We start from the raw sequence: 12,844 nt of genomic DNA on the forward strand, positions 1-12,844 counted from the left end.
TGATATTTTCATTCATGGAGTTCATGTGAATTAGTTTTTTCTTAGGTTAGCAGTTTGTTAAATAGACTGTTCAGAGCCCCTTTAATGGACATGAGGTTCCACAGTGATGGTGATGAGGAGGAGGTGGGGGGGTGATGATATTATCATTAAATAGGCTTAATGTGAGATTTCTTTGGTCAGTGCAGTTCTTAATCCAGCCATGATCCAGAAATAGATTTCTGAAATGAAAGCAGTTGATCAGAAATGCCAGGATGATATTGCTCTTTGTATAATCATGATTACCTGTTCTGGGCTGCCTGGATTTAGTTCCTTGGGTTCTGATGGGAATTCTGTAGTGCAGAGAATGTAGTGCCTCCTACCTGAAGAAAAAGCATGGCTTCTTTGTGACAGGGCCTCGCTTATTACCAGTCTGCCCGAGAGCCCCAGGACAATGCTCACAGAATCATGGATTTCCTCGGGCCTTAGCAATGACTTGCCGGCAGCCACTGGTCTTGAGTAATGGGCAGGATTTGGCAAAGTGGAAATCAGAGAAGAGGGTTTTGTGTAAGGAGACGTAATATGCACCAACGTATGGAGGGTCGAGTGAGCACACTGTTTATTTGGGGAATAGCAAGGAGAGTTCTTTGATTGCAATAAAGAAGTTGTATTTCTATTGGAGAGTAGTAGGAGTGGAGAGTTGGAAAGGTGATACAGGGGCCAGTCGGGGGATTCATTGACTATGTAAGTAAAGCAAGACTGCGTACCGGTTTTTAGAATCATTTTAAACTCAGACCAGCTTAGAGCCTAATCCAAACTCCACCTCTTCCCGGTTCGGTGACCTCAGATTGGCTAAAACCATCTCACAGATGTGTTGTACGCGTTATGTAAGATCCTTTATGAGAAGTCCCCAGCAAAATGTCTGGTGGTGGAAAGAGAGCTTATGAGGAACAAGTGAAGTGCTAATAATGGAGTTGTAGAGAGGCTGATCTCTGACTACTGTATGCAGAAGACACAGAAGAGACCAGAAATGGGACCATATTAGATTCCAGTTACGGCAGCCCCGTAGAAGGTAAGGGGTTGAGGATATAGGGCTAGGAAGAGAAGGACACATCTATACATGGATTCTCTGAAGTTTTTTCTTTTTCTTTCCTTTTGCAGACTTTTGTTTGAGGGTTGTGTAACCTGTTCTGTGGTGTTAAAAGTACTACAGTACAGGCGCCTGGGTGGCTCATTCGTTAAGCCTCTGCCTTTGGCTCAGGTCATGATCCCAGGGTCCTGGGATCAAGTCCCTCGTTGGGCTCTCTGCTTAGTGGGGAGCCTGCGTCTCCCTCTCCCACTGCCCCTTCTTGTGCTCTCTCTCTCTCTCGCTGTGTCTCTGTCAAATAAATAAATATAATCTTAAAAAAAAAAAAAGTACAGCACTAATCAGAGGCTCATTCTTCTGCTTCGACAGGATGTCAGCGATCCATAGGTCTCTCCAGTGGGAAGGCCAAGGTGTGCAGTTACAGTGGGTGGTATTACTGCAGCGGCTGCCACGTGGACGACAGTTTCCTCATCCCGGCACGCATAGTCCACAACTGGGATACTTCAAAGTACAAGGTAAGCCCAGAGTCTGAGTTCACCTCAGAATCGCAGGGTGGGTGTTCAGCTGCCGTCGTGTGGATTAAGAAATAATGGTGTAAGAATTTAAGCAGCCTTGACTAGGTAGTCTCATAAAAGCTACGAGATCTTAACTAATGCTTCTTAAATATCTCACATTTAAAGGCATCTTAACTACGACTTTTTATTCATTTCTCACTTAAAAAGATAATATAGCAGTTTCTACTTCTGGGCCTTGATAATTAACTGTGGGTGCTAATTCTGATAGATAGAGAGGCCTCATTGTTTTATTTTTTTTTTAATCAGATCTTACCTCCAAAATCACAATTTTGTCAGAGGATAAAAATAGGAAAATAGGGGCGCCTGGGTGGCTCAGTGGGTTTAGCCTCTGCCTTCGGCTCGGGTCATGATCTCGGGATCCTGAGATCAAGCCCCGCATCAGGCTCTCTGCTCAGCAGGGAGCATGCTTCTCCCTCTCCCTGCCTGCCTCTCTGCCTACTTGTGATCTCTCTGTCTGTGAAATAAATAAAATCTTTTTAAAAAAATAGGAAAATAACGCATGCATGGGCATACTAGTGACTTTTGAAGAAGAGGATGTATGTAATCAAGGTATTTCTTACTTTGAGTAGGACTACTCCTACTCATGTGAAGGTCAGTCTTCCAGCAGGTCCATCTCTCCTGGAACTAGAATCTGACGAGAAGCTAAGAGGATCTCTGGGTGCATGGCCACACCAAGGAGCGGTTCACTGAGCCACCTTTAGACCTTCAGCTGGACTGTTCCTTATTTTTTAAAAAGGGAGGAAGTGAGAAGCATGCTTTGCAGAGTAACTGCTAACAACCTAGCAGGGTATCCCAAAAGTACAAATAGCAGAGTTGGTAGCTATAAAAATGCAAGTCAACCGAGTAGGAGAGGAAGTCTGAGCACTGGGGCACTCGCCTTAAGAGGGTAGAGAGGGGAGGGTAGAGAGAGGACCCTCATGTGCTCAACAAGCCACACAAGGAATGTGTCTTCAGATCAGTTGTGACATAAGCTGATTCGTAGGTCAGATAAGATGAGCACTGAGAATTGATCATGGGCTATAGGAATGTGGAGGTAATGAGTGACTTAATGAGAGCAGTTTGAATTGAGCAGTGGGAGAGAAGGTCTCATTGGAGTGAGTTTGACATGGAACAGGAGAGAAATAAGTGACAAGAACAGAGACCTCTTGAGAAGTTTTGCGATAGGGCATGGAAGGAGAGATGGGGAGTAACCAGAGGGAAGTTTGATTTTTGCTTTAATGGAAGAAATAACAGCATGTTTTCTATGCTGATGTGAACTACCTATGAGAGAAAGAATTGCTAGAATGATATGGTTGAGTGAGAAAGAATCATGTAGGTGGGGGTTGGCCTTTGCTTGGAGTAGGAAATAAGAGAAAAGGCAGAGTCTGGGTATAGGTGCCAGTGGGTAGCTTAGGGAAGTTCCCTTCTGTTTATATCAGTAGCTGTCATCATATTGATTTATTTCAGCACCTGTGATTCTTTTTTTTTTTTTTTTTTTTTGACAGATAGAGACAGAGCACAAGCAGGGGGAGTGGGAGAGGGAGAAGCAAGCTTCCCACAGAGCAGGGAGCCGGAGGTGGGCCCTGATCCCAGGAGCCTGCCTTTGACTCATGACCTGAGTCAAAGGCAGATGCTTAACGACTAAGCCACCCAGGCACCCCAGCACCCGTGATTCTAAAATGAGATTAAAGACCCATCCCTGGTCACTCTGGAAGTGCCTTTACCTTCTGTTTCATAGAGATACAGGAGTGATTAGGCAGTGATTCTGCCAGCCCTTTGGTAAACTTGTCTCCATCTACGTCCGTCCTCCTTGTGCTCCTTCCGCCCAGAGAAGCAGCATCACTCCTCCTGTAGAAGGTGCTGCTTCTGCCTCGGCTCACTAGCTCTTCCATCGCTTTTGCCAAATCTGATTGACCCTTGTCAGTTTCTTTTTCTACTGGACTTCTCCGGAATACAGTGTTGGACCAGGAGCTCTTCTGCCTTGACTTGGAAGACACACTCCTGGTTCTCCGAATTCTCTTTTTCCTCAGTCACCTCTGATTCTTCGTCCTCTGCCTACACCTTTAATGTTGCAGTTCCTTGGCTTCATTTTTTTGTTTTCTCTTCCCAGTTTATTGCCTTCTCTCTTTCTCTTCATTAGTTTCAGCTCCCTGATGATTCCTACCCTTATCTGCAGCTCCATTTTTGCTACTAAAAGGGAGATCTGTGGATTTAACTACCAAATAGCATCTTAGCTCTGGTTTCAACTTCGTAGTCTTCAAGATACGGGGGTTGTCCTGCAGCAGGATTTGGCAAGTTGGGGGATCTAATCCGCTGACGTACTCTAGGCGTAGGATTCGTTTATGGTCCTGTGTTCTGCCAGAACAGAGAATTCTGGTACCTGAGTGACTAGAAGCTTCTCTGATCCTTCTGCCACAATGCTGTCACATCTGCCTTGAATGAACCTTCCACACAAAGTGTCTGGTCCAAACATCATCTGTAAGGCTGCTTGTGTACCTCTTTGCTAATAGGTGTCTGAGACTTGGTGTCAGTGTAACTGTATCACCTGGGAACAGGGTATTTGGGGAAGGGACCCCAGACTGTCACCCACCTGTAATATTTGAAGTCTAAAACAAACACAAAAGTTGTGAGGGGCCATTTGGCTGGTACTTTTCTGTATCCCTGGGTAGGTCTGTCTCCAGTAACCATTCACATCTTGAGTGTCTTCATGGTGCCTCATCCCCATCCTTCTCAGCATATGACCTTGCCACCACTTCAAGGACAACACTAACACTATACGATATGGATATGAATTCCTACAAATGTATCCATATTTGTACCTGGCTTTACTGCTTCCCCTCCTATCATAGGAAGAAGAGCCCTTTCTTTTGTTTAGAGATCATCCTTCCACATGTACTATAGATACCTTTCTCCATCTGGGAACCCCTCTTCATTCTTCCAGAGCTGATAAAAGCATGTCCTCGTTGGCAACACCTTTTCTGGTATTCCCCACCCTACCCTATTTGCTGCACTGCTGGCTCTCTCCCTCGTGCCACCACCGTGCCGTGTGTGTGTGTGTCTATAATTAGACTTACTTAAGGGGTAAGTAGTAGGAGCTTGGAGTTAAACAGGCATTTGTCCACGTCCTACCTCCACCTCTTATTTGGGGCTTGATTTGCTGAAACAAATCACTTGAACTTTCCTGAACCTGTTTACTAATTTGTAAAATGAACCCAGACTGCCTGAGTTCGGGCCTTGTCTTGGTCATTTAATAGCTGTCTAACCAGGGCAAGTTATGTAGTATCTCTGTGTTTGAGTATCCTCATCTGTAAAATGAGGACAATAACACTTCATGGGACCTCTGGCGGTTACATGGGTTCATGCATGTGAAGTAAACAGAATTGTGCCTAAGACATAGTTATGCCGCTCCTCTCTGTGAGCTCCCTGGGCACAGGGAACATGTCTTCGCACAGTTTCTGGTGCGTAGTAGGTAACAAGAATATATACTGACTCAGTGAAGGAATGAGGCCTGTCTTATGGGCCCCTCCAATTCGGTACCCCCAAATCGGCTTCATCACCCCCATCACATGTGCCTCTGGAATGTCTGTGGCCCCACCAGTCCCCACTCACTGCCAGCGCTGGGAGACAGCCTGGGCTCTTCCCTCTGCCACCCCTACCCCATCTAATCAGGTAGCAAAACCCAACCGCGGGATTTGCACGCCGGTGCACCTGCCGTCCACCTCACAAACTCGAACCTTGGGCGTCACTCCCATGAAGGAGTTTGGTAGCCTCCTAACTCCACTTCTGCCTGCCAGTCTTGCCTGGGCAATGGTTCAGAAAACCCTAATCGCACTGTGGGTAAATTTTGTGCCCTCGGTCTCAGTTTCTTCACCCTTAGAATGGAGGCGGTGATGATAATAATAGCAACTGCTCCATCAGATGGCTGCTGCCCTAAAAGGGTGATTCCCAGAAAGCCCTTAGCACCATGACTGGCACACGGGTGCTTGGTTAATGCCAGCTTTTATTATGAGTGTATAGAAGATGAACACAAATCCCTTGACCTGACACTAGGATCTTTTGTGATCTCTGGTCCCTGCTCTTCTAGCCCCTTCATGCCCCCCGCCATGAGCATCCTCAGTAAGGTCACAGTCCGTCCTGTTCCTCAGTCCTGCCGTGCTGTTTCACACCCCTCATCTTCCTCTTGCCCTCACTCAGCAAGGCAGACCCTAAGCGAGCCTGTCTTAAACCTCCCTTCCTCTGCCAGTTCCTCCCTTCCCCTCTGCCAGTTATCAGTCTCTCCTCTCCATCTTGTACATGACACTCGGAATATAGGCTATAAATATATTTGCTGTGTGTATTAGATAAAAGTATATGTAGAGTTGAGTTTGGTTTAGATTATTTAGATTAATCTGCTTAGAGCAGGGCTTTGACAGCTGAGAGGTGTACAAAGAGCAAGTGAGGGGGGCAGTCCCGGCCCCGCGCTCACCCAGAGCTGAGGCTGGTGGCACCTGCCAGCAGAATATGCCGCACTCTAGGGAGTTACAACAGCAGAGGTGGCACCAGAGAAGGAAAGTCTGAGAACCGGACATGGCTTACAAAGATGGACTTGGAGGAGATCCAGATCTGTTTGCAGTGAGCCACTGAAACCGCCAATTTAACCATCACTGATGCTTGTAGTCTTTTTCTCTAGAGCAGACATTTCGCCATGCTGGTCATTCAAATGACAAGGTTTGATGTTGAGAGGGTAAGTAACTGATTGAAGGTGTTGGGTACCCTCGCTTCATCCACGTTGTACATGAGGAGAATCTCCTTTGCCAGACCTTCCTCCCAGATTGTCAGTGGACCAGGGAAGATTTTAAAGCAAGAACAGAGCTGGTCGATTTTATCGGATCATCTCTTGCTGGCATTAAGTAACTATATTTCATTTAGTCCAGACACCAGCATTTAACTTAATGTTTCTAATTGTGAGGATCAATTCAGACCTATCAGTTTCCAAGACCAGACATCATTCTGCTAGATCTGCCTCCTATCCTTAATAAGTACGTGACTGACTTGAATATCCATTTAAGAGAGTGAAAAAATGATTTTGCAGAGCAGATTGAAATCTGTCATCTGAAGCATTTCCTTGTCTGTCCTCTGGAGTAATAATACTCCTAATTATGTTTAAAACAGGATTTCATCTATTTTCCAGTATGCATCCCGCAAATTAAATTGAGCTCTGGGATTACACCGCACCTAAACTTTGTCCTTGAGTTCTATAGCCATTTTCTAATGAAACTCTTTGAAGACAGCTTTCCCCCTACTCTCCATCCTCCCATTCAGAAGTATCAAGCCTGACAAAGAGATGGTGAGGACCTCAGACTTGGCCTCAGATCTTCCTAAATAGTTCCCTTCTGTTGTGCTTTTAAAAAATATTTTTATGTCCTAGCCTGACTATTCACATTCCATTTGGCTAGGGGTTTTCCATGTTACATAAACTATTTCCTATCTCTACATCTTGAGAGGCATTCAGGGCAAGCTGTGCTGCTCTCGCAGAGCTGGAGAGCAGCTCACTGTTGGGAAAAACCACTCGTTCAGAGTCATTTGGAGATTTTGTGAACAAATTGCAATTAACCTTAAGATCTCCTGATTCCTCCTCTGTTAGCCCCCACTGCCTATTTTAAGAGGACCAAGAAGTATTATGCTTGGGATTGATTTTAGTAAGAATTTTGCCACGATTTTCCACAATGAACACGGGGGGACAATACAGGGAAGGAAACATTATACCAAAGCATAAGTGGTTATTTTACTGTGGTAAGACTGTGATACATTTTTTTTTTCTTTCCTGATGTTTATTCTCCAAATTTTTGATAATGTGATTGTTACTTTTATTATTTTTTAAATGTTAACTGTCACTTAGCTCCATATATTCTATTTCAGAAAATATGTATAGGAATTTGTCTTTTTTAATGCCCCAGAATTATAAATATGATTGTTCTGTCCTGTGATAATGTCGGTGTGGTTTAATGTGGTATAGAAGGCTACTTTTTCCAAAGGAAACTGCCCTGCAGTGCTATACTTTTATTCTTTCTTTATTTTCAAATATAATATACTTCCACAAACTTCCAGATTCAGGAAGTACAAAGGGTGTGCATGCAGAGATCATCTTCCTCCCACCTTTCGTGTTCTTCTTCCCACAGGCAGCTAGATGACGCTTTCTTACCCGGCTTTCCAGAGGAAATTTCCGTACATGTGCTTATTCATCCAACAGCGGGGATGGGTGGTCTCTACGTGATGCTCTTGGAGCGCTCTCCCCTCCGTTTCCATCATATCCCTCTTCCAGGCCTTGCCTGCTTTGTCTTTTCTACAGACACTCCATATTCTACCATGAATCTTACATGTTTTTACACACACATGACAATCTAACCAGTCCTTTCTTGGATGGATTGTTGGTTTTTTTTTTTTTTTTTTTTTCAGTCTTTTGCTATTACAGGTAATGATTCAGTGAGTAACTTGATACATCGTTTTGAATGTACGTTCTTTCATTCACGAGTGAGACTGAGGACACCTTCCTGGATGTAGGTTTGTACATTTTTGAGTTTGCCGCATGTTCCAAACTGTCCTCAGTCAGTTTTGTGTGCTGCGCTTTTACCTGTAGCTCCTTGCAGGCCCCTTTCTTCCTTGGTACCGGGATTCCTGCTGTCACTTCTGGTGTGACTGTGCTGTCCTTCCCCTTGTCTACTTTCTCAACTCTAAAGATGTGGTGAGCTTAGAAACAAATAGCTGAGCCGTCAGAAGCTGTTAGAAGTCTGTGTAAAGTAAGAGTGTGTGGTTCAGAGTCACAGCCAGAGCAGCGTAAAGCCCTCGTTCATTTCTTTAGCAGGTGTTTGTCGAACACCCAGCACGCTCACTCTTCTAGGCAGTGGGGACATAGTGAATGCTCGTATTCCAACGGAGGGAGAAAGATTATAAACAAATACACAAATAAGTGCCTCTGGATAAAGGATGGTTTACTGGACTGTATTTTTGTTTCATAGTTAAAATCAAGTGGCCAGCATACTGCCAAATTCCATCATCAGTTAGTCTCCCTTTGTGTTTGGGGAAAGGGAAGGACAGAACGTGGACAGGGATCACCTCTTTTGAGAAGTAACAAATGGGTAGTTGACAGTAGAGTTATTAAAGAATACAAAAAACTGTGAATATAAATAATGCTAAAAAGCACAGAATAGAGTATCCAGAGATCTGAGCAGTTAAGTCACTTAAGCTGTCTGGATTCAATGTTTGTTAATAGGTGTTGCTCAAAAAGAGGGTTCTCTAGGAGGGTCACAGCCGGGCCAGCTCTGGAATTGGAACCGGACGCCTCAAGAGAATGCAGCCCTGGGCGGTCATAGCATGGCAAGAGGATGGAAGGAGTTAGAGGCCCCTACCTCCATTCGGGTAGGGGCCTCTAACGGAGTTTCATCCCCACCGCCCCCTGCACGAGGCCCGCACAACCCTAAACTGCTGCCTCGTCTGCAGCTGGGTTTGGGAAATTGCTGGGCTGAGCAGGCGAAGCAGACGCCATGTCCGCAGGCTTTCGTAGGCTGACATGCTGCGCCGAATCACTAAGCGAAGAACGTGGCAGGTGGTATTTTCAGAGCACCATTTTTGTGGGACCAGTATTCCTTAGAACACAGGCTGAGAAAAATGGAACTAGATTATTTGCACCAATTCTTGTTATTCTAAAACTATGTTCTCATCTGTTTTATTCTGCTGCATTTTCCTTCCTCACAACAGCTGAAGTCCTCACTCTTCCCACCCCCACCCATGGTCTCCAAACTGCTGCCTCTTGTTAAACATTCCCTTTGCTCCACTGCTCTCTCACCCGGGGCTGTTTTTGTGGGGGAACATACCAGGACACCATTCCAGAACCTCTTTCTCAGAATTACGTAAACCTGAATATTTGAGAATTCTGTTTTTAAGAGGTAGCTGTCACCAGCTTAACAAAAGACGTATTGTGTTTAAATGTATACCGATGATGGTTACTGCTCAAATAACAAATATGTTTACTTATAAATACATCTGTTGATAGAGCACATTTGGTCTTTATAATTTGAAGCTGATTATAACCCACTTGGTGTTTCCTCCGACGACTCCCGTGTGTGAGGTGTGGAGGAGCAGCTTTCGGCCTTGACTTCCTCCTCCTCAGCTCTTGAATCCCTCAGACTGCAGCGCTGTTGTGAAGGGGGGCACCAGTTCACAAACTGGCAAAATCAAGTCACAGACTTGAGTTCTTAGAGCTTAGTCTGTTTTTAACCTAAAAAAGCTATAGTAAGAAATTATATTAATTACTAATAAACATTAAGTGTTGGTAAAATCTCAAGAGAATAGTAGGTTTGAAAAATGAACTACTGGCCCTACAAAAGTTGTTTCTGATGTGGAGTGGGATCATGGAAAAGAATGCCAACCAACATCATTTTTTAAGATGTATTGGGTCCATCTATCTGCACCTGTGAGCTGAGTTTTTATATACATCTGAAACAGCACTCAGGCTTTTCAGGGTTTTCATAATTTGGCAGAAAATAGGACAGTAGCTCTTAGGTGGAATATATTTGGTGTTCACATATAATTTATGTAATTTATGTAATATTTCTGTTAACAGGAAAGAAAGTTTCTCATATAAACTTTATCACCTAAGAATATCATTGGCTTCCTTCCCTAAGTATCTATATGTGTTTTAACGTGATCTCTCTTAAAAAGCTTCTATTTACAGTGAATCCGAAAGTGGAATCTTTATACCAGTATGCAGGGTTATTTAGAACTTAGGAAATCAGTGAGGATACAGCACTCTTCTTTTGCAAAAATAGCATTTGATGCCAAATTCTTCGTTCTTTGAAAAATTCTTACCATTGTAAGTGGTGGATTCTCAAAAGTGAGCATGTGCTCAGCCGTGCTGCCAAGAACATGGCTCAGTGTTGCAAGGATTTGTTCGCCCACTCCGGCGGCAGTGGCGGTCACACTACACTCTGTAGTCTCAACACTGGTAATAACTTCGTGAAGCAGAGCCCTAGACATTATTGAAACTAGCTCTGTTTTTGTTTCTAGTAATTTCACCTTATAAACACTGATGTCGTTAGCTGCTGTCCCATTTGTCTCCCTGCTTTTACTGTCTCTGAAAAAGACTTTTTTTTCCCCCTTTTGCGCTTAAGTACCACCTGAAGAGCGAAGCCTTTTCAGGCCTGGGAGACTGGCCAGTGCCCTTTGTCCTTCTGTTCACCTACTAAAAGGTAGTATTGTTAACCTAATTCAGCAGGGCCCTGACTCAGTATAAACACTGCTCAATAGAGCTAGAAAGACTAATTGAATTGTACAATACATCATTTTCAGCAACAGTTTCAAGTGGACTGTACTTCATTTCTCAGAACACCATCAGGTTTTTTCCCCCCCACTTAAGATATTTAAATATAGCAAATATTTAGCCATGATAAAATATTTGAACCAATTCTGTTTTTCTCCACCGAACCTTGAGCTACATGAAGACAGGGCTATGACTGCTTTATTCTCCACTGATGCCTGCTATGGTATTTATGTGGCATGTACCTGTGTCTCTGTGCCTCAGAGTGAGGCATTATGTATCCCTGCCAACTGTTATTTCCCATCCAGTTAAGTAGTGGAAGGTTTTGGCTAATTCTGGGTGCCTTCTTGTGAGCTGATTTGCAGAGACTGTAAACCTCACCACCTACGTAACTGCAGGACCCCCAAAGGATCACACAACAGGTACCTCAAAAATAATTGCTAATAAGGAGGGGCGCCTGGGTGGCTCAGTCGTTAGGCATCTGCCTTCCGCTCAGGTCATGATCCCAGGGTCCTGAGATCAGCCAGCTTTGGGCTCCCTGCTCAGCAGGAAGCCGGCTTCTCCCTCCCCCACTCCTTGTGTTCCCTCTCTTATTAAGGAGAGGGAACTTGTGTTCCCTCTCTCACTGTGTGTTCCCTCTTGTTCCCTTTCTCACTGTGTCTCTGTCAAATCTTAAAAAAAAAAAATAATGCTAATAAAAAAAGGTGACTTTTATTAAGAAAAAAAACAATGCTTTTTTGTATCTCTTTATAACAAACTTATGTATGAGTTTTATTTTATATTACAAAATACTAAATTACACAAATGTGTTTTAATCAACATATGACAGCCGTACATTTAGTTATCACCTATTCATATAGACGGGCTCTCCGGGTTGGATCTGCTAGTGGTGATCCCCTCTTGTGCCACCCTTGCCCATCAAGTGAATTTCTGTTTATCCTTCTAGTCTCTGAGGCAGTATACCCTGCTTTGCCAGGGGCTCCCTTCCGCCCCAGAGAGCTGATTTCTCCTTCCTTTAAGCTACCAGAGGGCCTCGTCTGTATTTCTTCTGTAGTAGAGGACAGGCTATGTGCTACCTGTAGTTTTTGTTCTAAATATTTATCTCCGATACTAAATAGTGAGTCCCTTAAGGGTAAGGACTGTATCCTATTTATCTTCATTAATACACTTCTAGCCTAGAATTTAAGGCATAGTGGATTTTCAGTTTTCTTTTTAATAAGCAAATTTTTTTTTAATGTTGAATTCTACCATTACTCCCAGTACTAGAGCAGTTTTGGTAGAAACTTTTTGAGAGAGGCTTTACCTTCCCTAAATAGAAACTAAGCCAAATCTGCATATCATTAGCCAATCCACAACTGGTATCAGTGAATTGATATGTAAAGATTCTCCCAAATTCCCCACTTGTTACACATTATTTAAGCTACTCCTTCTGTATCTCAGATGCATTGTGTTTCTACTCTAATGACAATGACATTTTCACTTTCTCATAGTCTTGATGTTTACTACCAGAAGTGGATATAGAATTGGATGGATAGATTAGTCAGTCAGTCCAAGCTCAATGTCATTCAAAGAGCACTCCTTTCTGCTAACCAAAGTGTGTTTTTTCAGCCTGTTTTCTGCAGATTATGGTTTTAAGCTATCCTCTTATCCCTTTTGAATTCTGTAATATGTACATGATTTACCTATTTTTTTAAAAAAGGCTACTTATAAAAGTGGTACAGAATATATATGTGTGTAGTTTTTAAAATGAAAAATTAAGACTTAATAGCAGTGTTAAGTTTAGAAATGATTATTGACTCACAGGAAGTTGCACAGATAAGGAGGGATCCTGTGTACCTTTCACCCAATTTCTCCCATTGGTTACATCTTAGATCACTTATGGTACAATATACCCCCCCCCAAAAAAAAGTGGCCATGGGTATCGTGGGTCTATAT

At 43.5% G+C, this 12,844-nt stretch overlaps 1 protein-coding gene across 5 annotated transcripts in view; it reads left to right on the forward strand.

Annotated features, from left to right (window-relative positions):
* Positions 1-12,844, forward strand: part of PLEKHM3 (pleckstrin homology domain containing M3) — a 1,279,556-nt gene that overhangs the window by 66,295 nt on the left and 1,200,417 nt on the right. For all 5 annotated transcript variants that reach the window (XR_014300430.1, XM_082690010.1, XM_082690013.1 and 2 more), the window contains one exon: positions 1,433-1,578. Coding sequence is in view for 4 of the 5 variants with exons in the window: in XM_082690010.1 (XP_082546136.1) it covers positions 1,433-1,578 (146 nt within the window). In the remaining variant the exon portion in view is untranslated. The remainder of the gene's footprint in view (positions 1-1,432; positions 1,579-12,844) is intronic.

Source organism: Mustela nivalis (genome assembly GCF_964662115.1).
Source record: "Mustela nivalis genome assembly, chromosome: 11".
NCBI classification, from domain to species: domain Eukaryota; kingdom Metazoa; phylum Chordata; class Mammalia; order Carnivora; family Mustelidae; genus Mustela; species Mustela nivalis.